The 16,720-nt window shown below is 42.4% G+C and overlaps 1 protein-coding gene across 1 annotated transcript; it reads left to right on the top strand.

The window, feature by feature from the left end:
• Positions 1-552: 552 nt before the first annotated feature.
• On the top strand, positions 553-16,396 carry LOC149464472 (keratin, type I cytoskeletal 19-like). Its single transcript, XM_089674439.1, has 8 exons — positions 553-1,102; positions 4,140-4,222; positions 11,113-11,269; positions 12,672-12,833; positions 12,925-13,050; positions 13,871-14,091; positions 15,484-15,509; positions 16,156-16,396. Exons 1-8 carry the CDS (start codon positions 611-613, stop codon positions 16,173-16,175), a joined length of 1,287 nt encoding a protein of 428 aa, XP_089530565.1. The 5' UTR covers positions 553-610; the 3' UTR covers positions 16,176-16,396.
• Positions 16,397-16,720: the final 324 nt, after the last annotated feature.

The raw sequence follows: 16,720 nt of genomic DNA, 5'->3' as shown, positions 1-16,720 counted from the left end.
AAGAATTTGTACAGAAGGTGTGTCACCTAGTTGGGCCCCTGACTCACATCCTGGGTCGTGTTCGGAAAACACAAAAAATGCAAGAACAGCATTAGTTATTGTGAAATGATCCTTTATTTGTTATTTCCAAATTCACTTTTTAAAAAAGGTTTTATAAAGCTATTTTCTTTTCTAGCCCGTCTTATTTGATTACATTTATCTTTATCTTCTGAATAGACTTTGGATAATCCCAAGACAAAAGGGTTAATTGCAAACAGAGCGACTTTATCTTCACAACATAATCGGAGGAAGTTTCTCCTATAGTTCAGTGTTTTCCCCCCTCCCTCTCCACCTGAGATTCAATGGACTCTTTTGTCTAAACTTTAGGAGGAAAAAAAAAATGCAGTGTTTGTTTAGTGTAAAAAGTAATTTCGAGGATAGGGGGATCTTTCCAGCAGACCAATGAGAAATGTCTCTTGTTGCTTGGCATGAGTAGAAGAAGCCGGTGAAATTCCATCAGGCTTTCTGGCACCACCCAGTTTGTGAAGAATAAAAGGAGGCTGGAGGAGAGAGAACAGTTACACTCCTGTGATCTGCATCTCTAAGTCTGTTGAAACCAGCTACTGCTACCATGTCCCAGAGCATCCGCCAGACCACCATCACCAGCTCCTACCGAGGTGTAGGTAGTGGCATCGGTGGTGGAGCAGGGAGGGTCTCCTTCAAGGCTCCAAGTGTCCATGGTGGCTATGGAGGGCAGGGTGTTTCCGTGTCTTCTGCCCGCTTGGTCTCCTCAGGATATGGTGGTGGTCTTGGCAGCAGTTTAGGTGGCGGCTATGGCTCTGGTGGCAGCTATGGCTTTGGTGGCAGCTATGGCTCTGGTGGCGGGTATGGAAGCAACTTCAGTGTCAGCGTGTCAGGGGATGGCTTGCTGACTGGCAATGAGAAGGAGACCATGCAGAACCTGAACGACCGTCTTGCCAGCTACCTAGACAAGGTGCGTTCCTTGGAACAAGCCAACTCAGAACTGGAGGTGAAGATCCGGGAGTGGTATGAAAAGCAAGGACCCAGCCCAACCCGAGACTACAGCCACTACTTCAAGGTCATTGAGGACCTCAGAGATAAGGTGAGCTGAAGCCAATCGTTTTTTTTTCATCGTAACATATGGTACACTTTTTGGAAGATTTACTAAAACTGGAGCGTGCAAACTCTGGTGCAGCTCTGCATAGAAACCAATCAGCTTCCAGGTTTTATTGACAAAGCATAACTGAAAAAGCTGAAGTTAGAAGCTGATTGGCTATCATGCACAGCTACACTAGATTTTGAATGCTCCAGCTTTAGTAAATCTCCCCATTAAATATAAAAATGATCTAATGAAATTAGTTTTACATGAGAGGTTAAAAACTCTTCTAGATAAAAAGGTAATTTTGCAATTGTCTACATTTCTGATAAGTTTTTTTGCTATATCAAAGAACAGCTAACTTACTAACTGTTGTTATTCACCTAATCCTAACTTTCTACATTTCTGCTGGGAGCTCCATCCCTGCATCTACTACTCTCTACATTCACTATGTTCTACCTATTGTATAATAGCTCTTGTACCTAACCAGGGGCGGACTGACAACTCATGGGCAATAGGGGATCATGGGGCCCCTGTGTCTTTGCCCAAACTCAAAAAAGACTATGAAAAAGGTACCAGGGGCATCTTATGGGGCCCCTCACTGACCCCTGGCCCTCGGGCAGTGCCCGAGTTTCCAAATGGTCAGTCCGCCCCTGTACCTAACATATTTCACAAAAGTTGATTATTAACATGAACAGATGTGCCTAGGAACGTAACATGTAACAGGATGTAATATACTGAATTATATATTATTAAACTGTCATATGATAACAGTCCAATAAAACATTGATAAGTCAGGTGAGTAAAAAAGCTTGCAGTCCAGTAGGCATTATGGAACTACGTGTCTCAGAATCCACTACCAGTGGCAGGTTGGCAGTGCATACTGGCAACTTGACTGTTTCAGAACTGGTGGCTCAATTCAAGATGTCTATTAGGATAGTTCAAATTGGCTGACTAACAACTACAAAGACTTTATTAAATAATAAGAGTAAAAAAAGCTAAGAATAAAACAAATGTTGCATTCTATGTTTCCATAGGAGAGATTTGCAGGTAATTTATACCTGCTCAGTACCAGAAAGGTTAAGGAAGGGACAAGAAAACTAGAAAAACAGGTTTAATCCTACAAAGTAGCAGCAACAGGTTATACTCTTCTAGGATGATCTTCCTGAACCATATATAACCATTAGGGATAGATCCCAGCTTTCTCATATGGGAAAGATGGATACGGTTTAATCCAAAGTATGCAGACAAAAGGGCACACCTCCACCACACCTTAAGTTCCACGGACCATGAAGACTTCACACGCAAAAATGATTGTCTAAGCCCAGCAATGTTTTTTTTTTCAATCACTTCTTTCTATTTACACTAGTGGTTGAAACCAATGGATCTAATCACTGGGGGTGGTTAAAATTGTTTAGTGCAATATATAATAATGAAAAAAGGGTAGAAGTGGAAAGATGGATTTTGTTTTAAAAGAGGGCCATTTGGAAGCTATGCCGAATGCAGTATTGCCCTGTTATTGAGTTGAGGTTATATTACCTTTGCTGGGAGTCTTTCCAATGTACTAGTATTTTTCCAATCAACCCATAATTTTAAGCACTGAGACCTACTTGTCTAAAAATTGGATATGGGTTTCAAATGATTTTTCCAGCCAGTTTATAAGTTAAATATTGAACAACACTCATTAGTGTATATCAGCCATTCTCAACCAGGGTTCTGTGGGACCTTAGGGTTCCTCAAGAGGTTACCAGGGGTTCCTTGGGTTTTTGCTGGTTGACCTCCAATTTGATGGTGCCTGTATAGTTTCAGGGCCAACACCCCACTTGAGCAGCATGCCACCAATTACCTATTTTAGCTGTCTGTAAGGATGGCATTGTTCCCATTTACCACTAACATAAGGGGGGGGGGGGGGGCATTCTTCTTACTGACCACCAATGTAAGGGCAGCATTCTTCCTACCGACCACCAATGTAAGGGTTTTCTTAGGCAATGGACCATAAAGAATTTATTTTAGCAGGGGTTTCTCGAGACTTCAGAATTATTTTAGGGGTTCCTTTGAGGAAAAAAGGTTGAGAAAGCCTGGTGTACATGACACATTTATTGTGTGATTACATTTACTGCTATCTTTGTGAGCTCTCTTCTTTGTTTAGCTTGCATGCTAAATGTGCTCACCTAACCATTATGTGCCCTAGTCAAGCTTCTGGATCATCATTCGCTATACAGTATTATTATATAAATATATACAAGCCAGAAGTCACCATAATTTCTTATAGTACATAGACCAGAACGAGCAGGCTAATATCCCTCATGACTTAGTATGGTCATCCTAACAGATGTCACAATTATATAAGATCATTGAAAACAAAGTACCTGCATATACAGTTAACAGGGGATGGAGGCAGTTAACAAATTAAAGGATTATTCCCACTAAGCAATATTTCAGCTACATGTGAAGTCTGGTGGCTTGAGTCATCTTTGACCTCTTAAGAAGATTTGGAGATAACAGCATTGAAATAATTCCTTAGTTTCATCCTGCCATGCAATCCCACTCCTGGTAAAAGGAAGATTGTTCACCTCTCTTCCCACCTTTCCCATTCTCCATAAAATAAACGAAACAGTCCTAAAGGAGTAATTGGATACTATCCATATCTGAAGCAGCAGGTGACCAGAGTTAGGCACTCAAGCACAAAGATCTTGCCAGTGGAGTCACTGAGACGTGGCGGCCTAATTCCCATTATTTTTAATTAGGGAACCCAGTAATGTAGATGTCTCTGACAATCTTTACTGACAACCACTTACTTTTTACATAAGCAGAAAGTTCATATTTTCCTTGTTGCTATGTCCCTCGACATATTGGGTGTGTCATAGCCTGAAACTACCACAATTTGTTACTGTGTTGTTTATTATTTTCTGTCATATTTCAAGGTCTTTTCTTCTGTTAAATTGTACTGAGGACAGGTGATGTTGGGTTTAATCAGCAGAAAAATTAAGTGGTAAAAATATTCTGCATAGCTTCTCTAAATGTAACTTTTATTGCATTTCAGATCCTTGCTGCTACCATTGACAACTCCAGGGTTGTCCTGCAGGTGGACAATGCCAGGCTGGCAGCAGATGACTTCAGAACTAAGTAAGTAGGACAGATCTTTTTACTCTAGCTCTCTAATATTTGATGGAGAGTACATTTTCTTGGCCACTTACTGGTTTAAAGATGCTGTTTTAGGCTGAAGAAGGCCTGAAGTGATTTCATTGCTTGGTTAATATAATGTAGGACCAGGGGCGGACTGACAACTCATGGGGCCCCGGGGCAATAGGGGATCATGGGGCCCCTGTGTCCTTGCCCAAACTCAAAAAAGCCTATGAAAAAGGTACCAGGGGCATCTCATGGGCCCCCTACTGACCCCGGGCCCTCGGGCAGTGCCCGAGTTTCCAAATGGTCAGTCCGCCCCTGTGTAGGACCACACCAAATGCAAAGGAAGAGTATTTCTACTCACCTGTCCCAGCATGCATTCCTCCAATCTTTTCTCACCTGCAAAGCAATGGCCTCTTTACATTTTCAGGTTGTGTCGAATGGCTAGCCCCCCTCCTAATCCTCGCAACATCTAAATGGTCTATAAATCACCATATAAATATGGCAGGCTATGCAAATATATGTTTTTTCCTGTGGTAATGGCATTTGTTATGTAAGGTCATTGCCTGTGTAGCTGAAGGTCAAACATAAACTCAAGCCTCCAATTATTCTGCCTTCAGTAATAGTTTCCTTTCAGGAAAAAAAAGTAATAAAGTTGCAATAAATAGTTATTGTTCTACATGAAGGGGTGGGGGCTGTGTAATGTAGCCTTGAGGTTTTATGCAATGCTTGGCAGATTATATCTTTAGCTAAATATTAAACCTTGCCCCAGTATATATACTTCTCAGCTTTAAGAAAGATAAGAAAGTTCTCAAGATAAGAAAGGGGGGCAGCTGTTGGCATACCCAGCCACACTCTTAAGCAGGTCATAGACAGATCAGCCAGTTCAGAAGGAACCGGCCAAGTTTCAATCCGTCTATGGGCAAGCTGGTTGCATTGAAGTTGATTGATGGATCGACTTCAGTACAACCAGCCTGTTGGGTTTTTTCTGATGGCAGGGAAACCTCCCAATAGCACAGCAGCAGGGATTCCCCCATCAACAATGACTGTGTTGATGTTGTAATTGATCAATTTTCTTCCATTCAACCCATGATTGAAGGAAAGAAACCTGGATAATGTATGGCCAGCCTTAGCTTTGTACACAAGCTGAAGAATTCATATGCAAAAAATTATTGGGTAAACCCACAAGTGCTTTTTTTTACTACTGACTTTCAGTTATGCTGGTTATGCTGGCTTATTAAAGAGGTTTTTCGGCCATTTTTTTTTAATTAAAAGCCAGCAACTACAAATACTGTAGCTGCTCAGATATAATAAAGAGACACTTGTCCATGGATGGTTCTATGCAGGTCTATGGTTCCCTGCCGGCACCATGTTAACTGGGGGAAGCTGTCTGTGCCTCCTTGCGGCTTCACAGCTTGCTCCCCACTGTACATGCTTGAGTTGCATTGCTCTGTGCCCTGTAAAAGGCTCTGTGGCCACCTGGGTTCTGTAACATGTCCTATAAGGTTGTGGGCAGCGGAGGGGTTCCAGTAGGATCATCTAGGCCATTCCAAGGGAAGTTGGAGTGGGTACCTGCTAGAAATAGGTACCCGATACCCAACTCCCCCCAAAAAAATGTGTTAGAGGAGGGTAGGAGGAGGAGCGTCAGCAGAACTTCCATTTTAGGGTGAAGTTCCACTTCAAAATAACAAGCACAAACAATTTGATGAAATACTTAAGGAGGAAAAAGGGAGGAATGGAGTTTTATTTCGAAAGAGGGAAAGTTCCTTCAAATCAGGGTTTCTTGGAAGGTATGTCAGTAGAGCACACAATCGAAGATCCTTATAACTGAATTAAAGTGTTCATGATTTATAGAAAAACTAATTAATATTATAACTATTTATAGAAAAAGCTGCCCATACGCTGAGCAAATTTTGGCTGTCTCCTACTGAACTGGCCAAAACTCGATGAGTTGGTAGCCCTATCTGCACCACTGGAGAGTGCAAAATCTGGTGCAGTTGTGCATGGTAGCCAATCGGCTTGTTCAATTAAGTTTTGACAAAACAAAAATCTGCAAGCTCAGTTGCACCAGATTTTGCACTTTTCAGATTTTGGAAATGGACCCCACTGTATTCTTATTTCAGGCAGTGTAACGCTAATCATTGTATTTAGGCATGTGATGCACAAAGGAATGCCAGGCAAACAGCACCAATTGTATAGGGTGTGGCTGTGTTCTCCAATCCGTTTAGTTAGCAAAAGTCTATAAAACATGAAGTTATCCTTTATATACAAAATATCCCCTAGCCTGCCTCCCTAGCCCCATTAATACACACAGCTGGCCATCGGCTTCCCCACAGGTCAGTACTTGTCTCCTCTGACAGCTGCAACCTCCCAAGATGTCTGTGGCCTGGTAATAATCCAGTGTAGGGCTACCTGTACACCAGTATCCCATTGAGTAAATGGGAAGCATGGGTATTTCAGTAATAATATTCCATTCAAGTCTATGCATTCTTGCAAACTGAAAAGTCTATAAAAATATTAAGGTATCAATTAGTGTCACTTTACATACAAAATATCTTCTAGCCTACCTCTCCAGCTCCCTTAATACACACAGCCAGCCATCAGCCTCCCTGCAGGTCAGTACTAACTTCCTTGAACAGATGAAACCTCCTGAGACATCTGGAGCCCAATAATCTAGTGTTGGGTTGCCTGCACACCAATTTCCCATAGAAATTAAAAGGATGTACAGGTCTTATCAGGAGCAACGTTTCATTCAAGTCTACTGCATTGGGTTTTTAACCACCTTAGCATTCCGGAAGGCTATAGGAGGAGGTTAGTATAGATCACCGAGTTGTAGGCCTAGTGTTTTAAGGGGGCTAAGAGGTTAGGCTGGGGGGTTTAGCATGTAAAGTGAATGTGTAATTTAAAGTGGAATCTTGGTCACAGGTCAGAACTGAACTGGAGGCAGTATAAATGAGATATGTTGGTAGTTGGGTTGGTAGTCTTCAGTGGAGGTATTTCACCATTCAGGTATCGATCAGAGAGGGATCTGCAGTCGGTGACGTATGCAGAGCATTATACAGGTAGCTATTCCCATTTCAGACCTGCAACTACAGAATTTGGCAGAGGGAAGTCTTCCTGAACCAATTTTCTGTGTCTCTGAGATGTCGGGTACCTGTAGGCCGAGAGTCTCCAAGAAAGCTGATGCTGGAAGATGCAAAAAGCTGTCTATCATTAAGAAAGGTCCTTAAAGCGGGAAAAAAAATGAAAAAGTCAGTAGCTCCAAAAACTGCAGCTGCTGACTTTTAAAATACAGCCACTTACCCGTCCCTCGGTCCAGCGGTGTCTTCACCATGGCTGGTTTAACCGGCCGTCTTCTCTCCCTGGTGCCAGCATCTTTAGTATGGACACCTGGCTGTGACAGCTTGCGGCTTCACAGGTGGGTGCCCACTGCACATGCGCGAGAAGCTCTGTACTTTTTGAATGGCCCTGTAGTCTTCTGGGACCTGTCGCGTGTCCCAGAAGATTACGGGGAGGTGGGGGACAACTTCCACTTCTGATTGCCTAGATGAGCGCAGCAGAAGTGGGAGCGGGTACCTGTCAATTTCACCCCAAAGGTGCCAATCTTCAATGGGAAGTGGGGGACAAAGGCTTAAAGCAGAACTTCCCCTTTTTGGTGGAGCTCCGCTTTAAGGAACACATACTTTTGATAATAACCATCAATGAATGATGGCATACTTTGGGGGAGATTTACTAAAACTGGTGCACACAGAATCTGGTGCAGGTGTGCATAGTAACCAATCGGCTTCAAAATTCAGCTTATTTGGTTAAGCTTTGACAGTAAAACCTGGAAGCTGATTGGTTTCTATGCACGGCTGCACCAGATTCCTCCATTGAACTGTACACTTTCATTATTAGCCTACAGAGGAGGAGCATCAGCAGAACTTCGATTTTAGGGTGAAGTTCCACTTTAAAATAACTAGCACAAAAAATTAGATAAAATATTTCAGGCGGAAAAAGGGAGGAATGGAGTTTTATTTCCAAAGAGGGAAAGGAAAGTTCCTTCAAATCAGGAAGCTGATTGGTTTCTATGCACAGCTGCACCAGATTCTGTCTGCACCAATTTGAGTAAATCTCCTCCATTGCATTGTACACTTTATTAGCCTACAGAAATCTGTCCCTACTATGAAAGGGCTAGTTGTTTGTGATTTCCCCATTGACTTCTCCATCACATCCAACAACGCCACCATCAAACCCTCCCCGCAGGCCAGAGTACTTGGCCAGAGTCCAATCTTTAACAAACTCGTGCAGACTCCACCTCTGCAACATCGCCAAAATACGCACGTTCCTAACCCCAGAAACCACTAAACAGCTCATCCACTCCCTCATCATATCACGACTCGACTACTGCAACTCCCTCCTCACTGGCCTGCCTCGCCGCTGGTTATCCCCGCTTCAGTCGATCCTGAATACGGCTGCCAGACTCATTCACCTTTCCACCCCCCTCTGCCAATCCCTCCACTGGCTTCCGATTGCGCAACAGATCAAATTCAAAATCCTAACACTGACGTACAAAGCTGTCCACCATACTGGCCCGAACTACATCACTGACCTAATATCCAAGTACCGCCCAGCACGCACACTCCGCTCCTCACAAGACCTCCTTCTCTCTAGTTCCCTGGTCTCCTCCTCCCATGCTCGCCTCCAGGACTTCTCCAGGGTGTCACCCATCCTCTGGAACTCCCTGCCCCAACCCATCAGATTATCACCTACTCTCCTCTCCTTTAGGCGCACCCTGAAAACCCATCTCTTCAGGGAAGCCTACCCCACCCCCTGCTAACTTGCCGACCTCCTCCACTCTTCCTACCACTCCATCCCCCACAGCTATCTCCTCCTGTGCCACCATCCCCTCCCTCCTAGATTGTAAGCTCGAAAGAGCAGGGCCCTCAATCCCCTCATGTTTTGCATTGTATTGGTATTGTTCTGTCACATGTTCTGTCCCCCTTTGTAATGTACAGCGCTGAGCGAACTATTGGCGCTTTATAAATACTGTGTAATAATAATAAAATAATAATTTCCCCCAGGCTAAAAATTCCCTGCCCCCCCCCCCCCATCTGATCAAATTGTCAAAATCCTATTGAAGAAATTTGTAGCTAGCCTTTCATAAATGATAAGAACTCCCTATAAACTTGAAAGGTTTGAAATGTCAGCTTTGAGTGGACTGACTCACTGGAAAGCTCCTATCACTGGACAATATTGGAATCCTGCAACCTCAATCAAGTAAATGAGTAAGCCGTTACATGGCAACGGGACACAATAATGATAAAACATGCCCTTTGCTTTAAGTGACCCTAACATACCTACATTTCTATTACACAGGCTGTTGGACTAAGGTGCCTAACCATATAGTTACTGCATATCAGTGAATGAAGCTGTGCAGTTCCTTCGCACAGTATATCCCAATGTCAACATTGCCAGTTGAAGCCCAATTCATGTCTGATCTTTTAGGGAGTGTATGAACGCTAATCACACTGTGTACTGTTTCTGAACAATACAACGCGTCCTAGCTGGCCAACCAAGCAGCAGGCATTGTGTGTTCCAGAGATTTTGGCTGCTGTCCTGGTGAGCTGATATGCTCCCTCCGGCCACACCTGAGTACAAGCAAATGAATCAGCAAATAATGTTTCCTGTGTCAATATGGGACTGCATTTACAGTATAATCTGTGGAAGGACACTGTTATTACTGTAAATGAAAATTTTGACCAAGATGTTAACTGTTGAAAGACTTTATAAAACGTACGCTCAGGTATTATAGCAGCTTATAAAAAGGGAAATTATTTTTGCAGCTTATAAAACTACATAAAATTGATCAATCGTAGACTGAGAACCACATTAGTCTGCTCAATGCACTTTCTACTACTGTACAAAATAATCCCGACATATCGGTTAACAAGAGACCTATTGTCCATTCTATAAGCAATCTTGATCTGGTGCAGTTTTATGTGGAAAAATGATAGCGGAGTGAACATATATCAGAAGACTGAGGCTTGTGAGCACCATTTAGTGAAATGTTCCTACAAAGTAATAGCCAGGGGTTTTTTTTCAGTGGGAATGCAGTTCCAGCACCTCCAGTACTGAATGTATGTAATGGCAAGGGGTGCTGGAAGGTTTATTGATGTTGGCTGCTGAAGGATCTATTGTCACTGGAGGGGATCTATTTTTGCATGGTGGTCTATTGCTGCTGGGGAGGTCTATTGTTGCTGGTGGGGGGTCTATTGTTGCTGGGAGGGATCTACTGTTGAGGGAGGGGTCTAATGTTGCTGGCTGCTGCTGGGAGATCTGTTGCTGCTGCTGGGGGTCTATTGTTGCTGGGGTGGTATTTTATTGCTAGGGGGCTGGCCACAGGGGATCTATTTTACTGCTTTTCTCGTTACCATTAACGCATTTCATATAAATTACATAGCAGCACCACAAAATTATACTTGGCTGTGTATTCTCTATAATGAGCGGTACTGGGAGGTAGGTAGGGTGCAACCAAGGGACGGGGCTCGGAGGTGGGTAGGGGGGCAGAGACAAGGGGTGATTTAGAAGGGGGGAGTTCCTGCACCTATTCTCTGAGAAAAAAAAGCCCTGGTAATAGCTGTAAAACATTAGTCTTTTGACACCAGAACTTCAATCAGTGATTTAACAGCAACCCTTAAAACTTTGAGTCAACTATTGAAATTAAAACCTTATTTTAGTTCCAAATATAACTTAATCATTTCAGTTCCATCTAAGCTTTAGTTGAACATGTGTAAAAAACAGTCAAGACTCATCTTAAAAAAGCTTAATAAATTTATGAAAGTGCGTCTGAAATTCAAATGTTGATCAAGATATGTTACATGATTCTCATCAAAAGTGTCTTCTTTAAGGTATGAGAACGAGCTTGCTCTTCGCCAGAGTGTGGAAGCCGATATCAATGGACTGCGTAGAGTGCTCGATGAGCTAACCTTGGCCAGAACTGACCTGGAGCTCCAGATTGAAAACCTGAAGGAGGAACTGGCCTACCTGAAGAAGAACCATGAGGAGGTAATATTGACCTTGTGTTTTATGTATCAGATCTTTAAATCACATCTCACGCTATATTAACCAGGAATGAGAAACAGAATAAAAAAAAGGAAAAAAAATCTATGTGATATGTGACATATTCTTCAACAAAGTAGTTCTTGTGGCTCAATATTTATCCAGTCATGTCAAGATCATTTAAATATTCATCAAATACAAATCACTATTTTCTGTAGATGATACAAAAGGATCTATGTTGTGAGATTAAGATTCATATCCAAAACCGAGTTTCTTGTCTTCCCCCCAACCCAGACACCACCCCCCATTGACTTCTCCATCACATCCAACAACACCACCATCAAACCCGCCCCGCAGGCCAGAGTACTTGGTGTCATTCTGGACTCCAACCTATCCTTCCAGCCCCAAGTCCAATCTTTAACAAGCTCGTGCAGACTCCACCTCCGCAACATCACCAAAATCCGCACGTTCCTAACCCCAGAAACCACTAAACAGCTCATCCTCTCCCTCATCATATCACGACTCGATTACTGCAACTCCCTCCTTACTGGCCTGCCTCGCCGCTGGCTATCCCCGCTTCAGTCGATCCTGAATACGGCTGCCAGACTCATTCACCTTTCCAACCGCTCCATTTCTGCCACCCCCCTCTGCCAATCCCTCCACTGGCTTCCGATTGCGCAATGGATCAAATTCAAAATCCTAACACTGACGTACAAAGCCGTCCACCATACTGCCCCGAACTACATCACTGACCTAATATCCAAGTACCACCCAACACGCACACTCCGCTCCTCACAAGACCTCCTTCTCTCTAGTTCCCTGGTCTCCTCCTCCCATGCCCACCTCCAGGACTTCTCCAGGGTGTCACCCATCCTCTGGAACTCCCTGCCCCAACCCATCAGATTATCACCTGCTCTCCTCTCCTTTAGGCACACACTGAAAACCCATCTCTTCAGGGAAGCCTACCCCACCACCTGCTAACTTGCCAACCTCCTCCACTCCTCCTACCACCCCATCCCCCACAGCTATCTCCTCCTGTGCCACCATCCCCTCCCTCCTAGATTGTAAGCTCCAAAGAGCAGGGCCCTCGATCCCCTCATGTTTTGCATTGTATTGTTATTGTTCTGTCACATGTTCTGTCCCCCTTTGTAATGTACAGCGCTGAGCGAACTATTGGCGCTTTATAAATACTGTATAATAATAATAATATAAATCAAAATTAATTTTATGCTACATTTGTGTGCACCACAGGCACAATCCATTACCCAAAGGCATTGAAATGGTCTAAATAACATAGGAAGCCATTTCATTCAGGTCTTCAAAGAGAAATTTATCATGGCAGAAAGATTGCTGAAGGATTTGTTGTTTGATGCATTCATGGTTTCAGCGAGTTTCTTTACTCATGTAGGAAATGATGGCATTACGTGGACAAGCTGGTGGACAAGTCAGTGTGGAAGTAGACTCGGCACCAGGTGTAGATCTGACAAAGATTTTGAGTGACATGAGAGAACAGTATGAACATTTGGCAGAGAAGAATCGCAAAGATGCTGAAACCTGGTTCTTCAGCAAGGTAAGGAAATACATTTGACACTTGTTAAGGAGGAAGAACAAATTCTAGCAGTGCAACACGTATTTTACAAATGTCTTCTTTGCTGCTGTAGACCGATGAATTAAACAAGCAAGTCGCCGTACACACAGAACAGATACAGACCAGCAAGACAGAAATCACAGACCTTCGACGCACACTTCAAGGCTTGGAGATAGAGCTACAGTCCCAACTCAGTATGGTAAGTAAATATTGCTTTTTCTTTTTGGCCATTGACAACATATGAAGGTGGAGTGTTACCAAATGGTCATTCTACCAAAATATTTTGCAACATGCCTGTATCCTATACCCCATGCCATGACTATACCCCATAAGTATGTTTTTCTAGCTTGTGGCCATCTGAAGGCTAAGTAGTATCTAGCCCACCTAACAATTTATTGTCATCAAAGTGGTAGTCGAAGGATGTCTTCAGGGTCTTAGGTGCCTATAAACAATCAACTTCTCTTCCAATCCTTCTGAAATCGCAGATGGCATTTAAAAATCATTCAATGTCTAATACTACCTGTTTACAAGATTTAAAGTCCAACTCCAGCCAAACCTTTTTTTTATTTTCAATATTGGATAGGTCATGTGAGGTTGAGAGCCCTTTTGAGAAGATTTCCCCTCACGTCTTGTCAGGATATGAAGTGATGGGAAATCTCTCCAAGGAAAGTTGCAAATACGATGCTGTGACAGTAGCGTGTTTCTACAAAGGTCAAGTTGCTGTCAAAGATATTTGACTTAGTTGCATATCAGACTGTATTTACGATTTCTTGGAAGCTAACTACCATAAAACAAAAACTTTTGGGGTCTCTCGCTGGTTCCTGAGGTACATTGAAGACTTCTGTATGGCAGCCATGTCCTTGCATGCCTTGGTGTCATCAAGCTTACAATGACACCATTGCTCTAGTGACCTCAAGCTGTTTTTCGAATCACAGACACCAAACTAATACATTTTTGGTAGCTAACAGTTAGTAGTTTACATATTGGTTTATAGTGTACTTTGTCCTGTCTGTCCATAGAAATCATCCCTTGAAGGAACCCTGGCAGAAACAGAACAGCGGTATGGTGCACAACTGGCACAAATACAGGGATTCATTAGCAGTTTGGAGGCACAACTCAGCGATCTGCGGACAGACATGGAACGTCAGAACTTTGAGTACAAACAGCTCCTAGACATAAAAATACGTCTTGAACAAGAGATTGCCACATATCGCCAGCTCCTTGAAGGACACGATGCACAGTAAGTACTAGGTGTTGTTGGTCTTATCCACTGCTGACTATATAGAATAGCTACTCTTTCCGTTACCCACATAGAGGATATGTAGCCATGTATGCGGTTATCAGTTATGTCTTTAATTTTTAGCATATCCTCTAACAAAATGACTATATTGTGGTTGATTTACTAAAACTAGAGAGTGCAAAATGTGCATAGAATCCAATCAGCTTCCGTTTTTTTGTTTTTTGTCAAAGCTTAATTGAACAAGCTGCAGTTAGAAGCTGATTGGCTACCATGCACAGGTATATGGTCAGATCCAAATTTGATATTCATATGACAACTGACCTTATAAGCTACATTAGGTACTCTACTTTTGTTGCTCAAACTTTACACAATGGAATTTATATTGCACATTTAGTGCTGTAAAGTTGTCCATTTCATATAGTTGGAATTATTTCCAAATGCAAATTGTGATCCATAACAACCTATCATAATGATTGGTTTTTGGTGCTTGGTCATTATTGCTCCTTGTACTACCCTCTCAGGAAAGCCCTGCCATGTGTCATTTCTGATGCTACCTTCAGGAAGCTTCATATATTGTGTTGCTGCTTTGTTCTGTACTCCCCAGTGTAATATATTATCTTTCCATGAATATTTTAATGACAATGTCTGAGGATTAATCATAGTTCTGGTTATTAAGGCTTAAAGTCAACCTGTGCTTTGCCTTAGGATTTGATGTCACCTCCTGCATCAGCCCATAGTGATCTTATTTTCACGCCTATTCTGCCAGGTGAAAAAATACCTGGTATTAGTTTTTTTTTTATTTGGATGTTGAGGCACCCAGTGCTGTCATATGTGGATTTAGAGAAAGCCTTACACCCTATGTAAGCACCAGCTGAGACTTGGAGCATACATATGGCTTGTACAACTTATTCCTGTGGCCAAAATGGAAGAGCAAAGTAGCAAAAGGAGTGTGAGTATAAACTGCCATGAAAAGCAGGTTTGAAGCAAACTTGTTGCATTGTCCAAAGTAGGCAAAGCACATATTTATTTTACGAGTCTTCAGAAAAGAAGATCAAGATGCAGTGATGTGCCTACCACAACCACCCATGGCCACCATGGCTATGACTAAGGCCCTGCCGGGCTGAAACTCATCGGTGGTTTCCCTGTTTGTTTTGTATTCGTAACTAATATAAAAAGATTTGTGGGTGAGCTTCTAGTGCTGGAAGCCTCTTTTTATCCCACCCATGGCAACCAACCTACGTTTTCTGAATCCGATCAATTACAATTATTTCTGATTGGTGCTCTGATTACGGTACTTTGTACTTCATAGTTGCATTGCAGTTTCATTAAACCCATTTGATTTTAATTGCGCAAGTTCAGTCTTTACTCATGAATACGTTTTATTTCCTACAGGCTGGTGGTGGGCACAACAAAAGACAGTAAGTAAACATCATTATCATATATTTGTCAAGCTTCTTATTGGGCTTTTGGGTGGGACTTCGGTTTCATGTCAAATTAATCTCTGTTGTATAACCTTGCAATAGTTCAGTTTGCTTTGGCAAGCTTGCAGTAAGTTCTAAGAGAGGGTGGTGCTGGAATCATAGAACATACTTGGCTTTTTTTTCATAGGCTTAGATTCAGTGCATGTAAAAAGGTGAATGGTAGCCTTTGGAATTAATTATTGATAAATAAATCAATTACAGATTCACGAGGCTTTTCATAGTACATCTGCTCAGGTTTCAGCTACATGATTCTGTATTGTACCACTTGCTTCTACACAGATGTGCTCAAAACCAAAGAATGCAATGGTCTACGTTTTTAAATATTTAAGGCCATTGCGAAGGTTAGACTACCAGCTGAATTTAGAGTAAAGAGCATTCAACCATGTCAAATGAATTGAGCAGATGACATGTTCAGTGGAAATACAAAAGCTTCGCTTTGGTGCACCTTTAAATATAAACAATGGATGCTTTGAAGGTCTGGATGATAGCCAGGCGTTAACCCCACCATGTAGGCAACGTTTTATGCTTCAGATATGGATTGCTTTTACAAATTTTTGACTAATACATAATTTTTGCCTTCTAGTTAAAATTGAAAGAAAATGAGAATGCCCTATTAACAGTAAGACAGCTACCACATGAGAAGACCCTTCTTTCTTTCCGCACTGATAATGACATAAGCTGGAGCTACATGACAAGGATCTCTTGACTGGACCTGCAGATAATGATGAATGGTCAACATCTGTGCAATGTGAATGAACCAAGAGCTTGCTTTTCTAGTCTTGTTTTTGCTGTCTAATAAATAGAATTTTCTGGGTCAAGCATTACATGAGCTCTGAAGTGTTTTTATTGACATGCAAGTTTATGGTGTTTCCATAAATTGTCCAAATGTGTACTGCATCATGTGCAACTTGCTCTTGTGGTATAAAGCATTCACAAACATACCCAAAATTTAAAGGTTATGTTCACCTCTGGGAACATATTACATATTCCACCTGTTTTTAGGGTGGTACATGTAACAGGTTGCCGATCCTGCAGCCTCCGTCCGACCCCCTCACGTGACAGCAGTATGGGGTAAAGTTCCCTGTACAAGCTGTCACTTTTCAAAAACAGTCTTCTGTGAATGGACTACAGGTCTTGACAGCCTTAGC

Source organism: Staurois parvus, unplaced genomic scaffold (assembly GCF_062004578.1).
Source record: "Staurois parvus isolate SC_StPar_1 unplaced genomic scaffold, SC_StPar_1.0 ptg000151l, whole genome shotgun sequence".
Taxonomy (NCBI): domain Eukaryota; kingdom Metazoa; phylum Chordata; class Amphibia; order Anura; family Ranidae; genus Staurois; species Staurois parvus.
The sequence above is the reverse complement of the archived record's forward strand: the minus strand, read 5'-3'. Positions and strand labels throughout refer to the sequence as shown.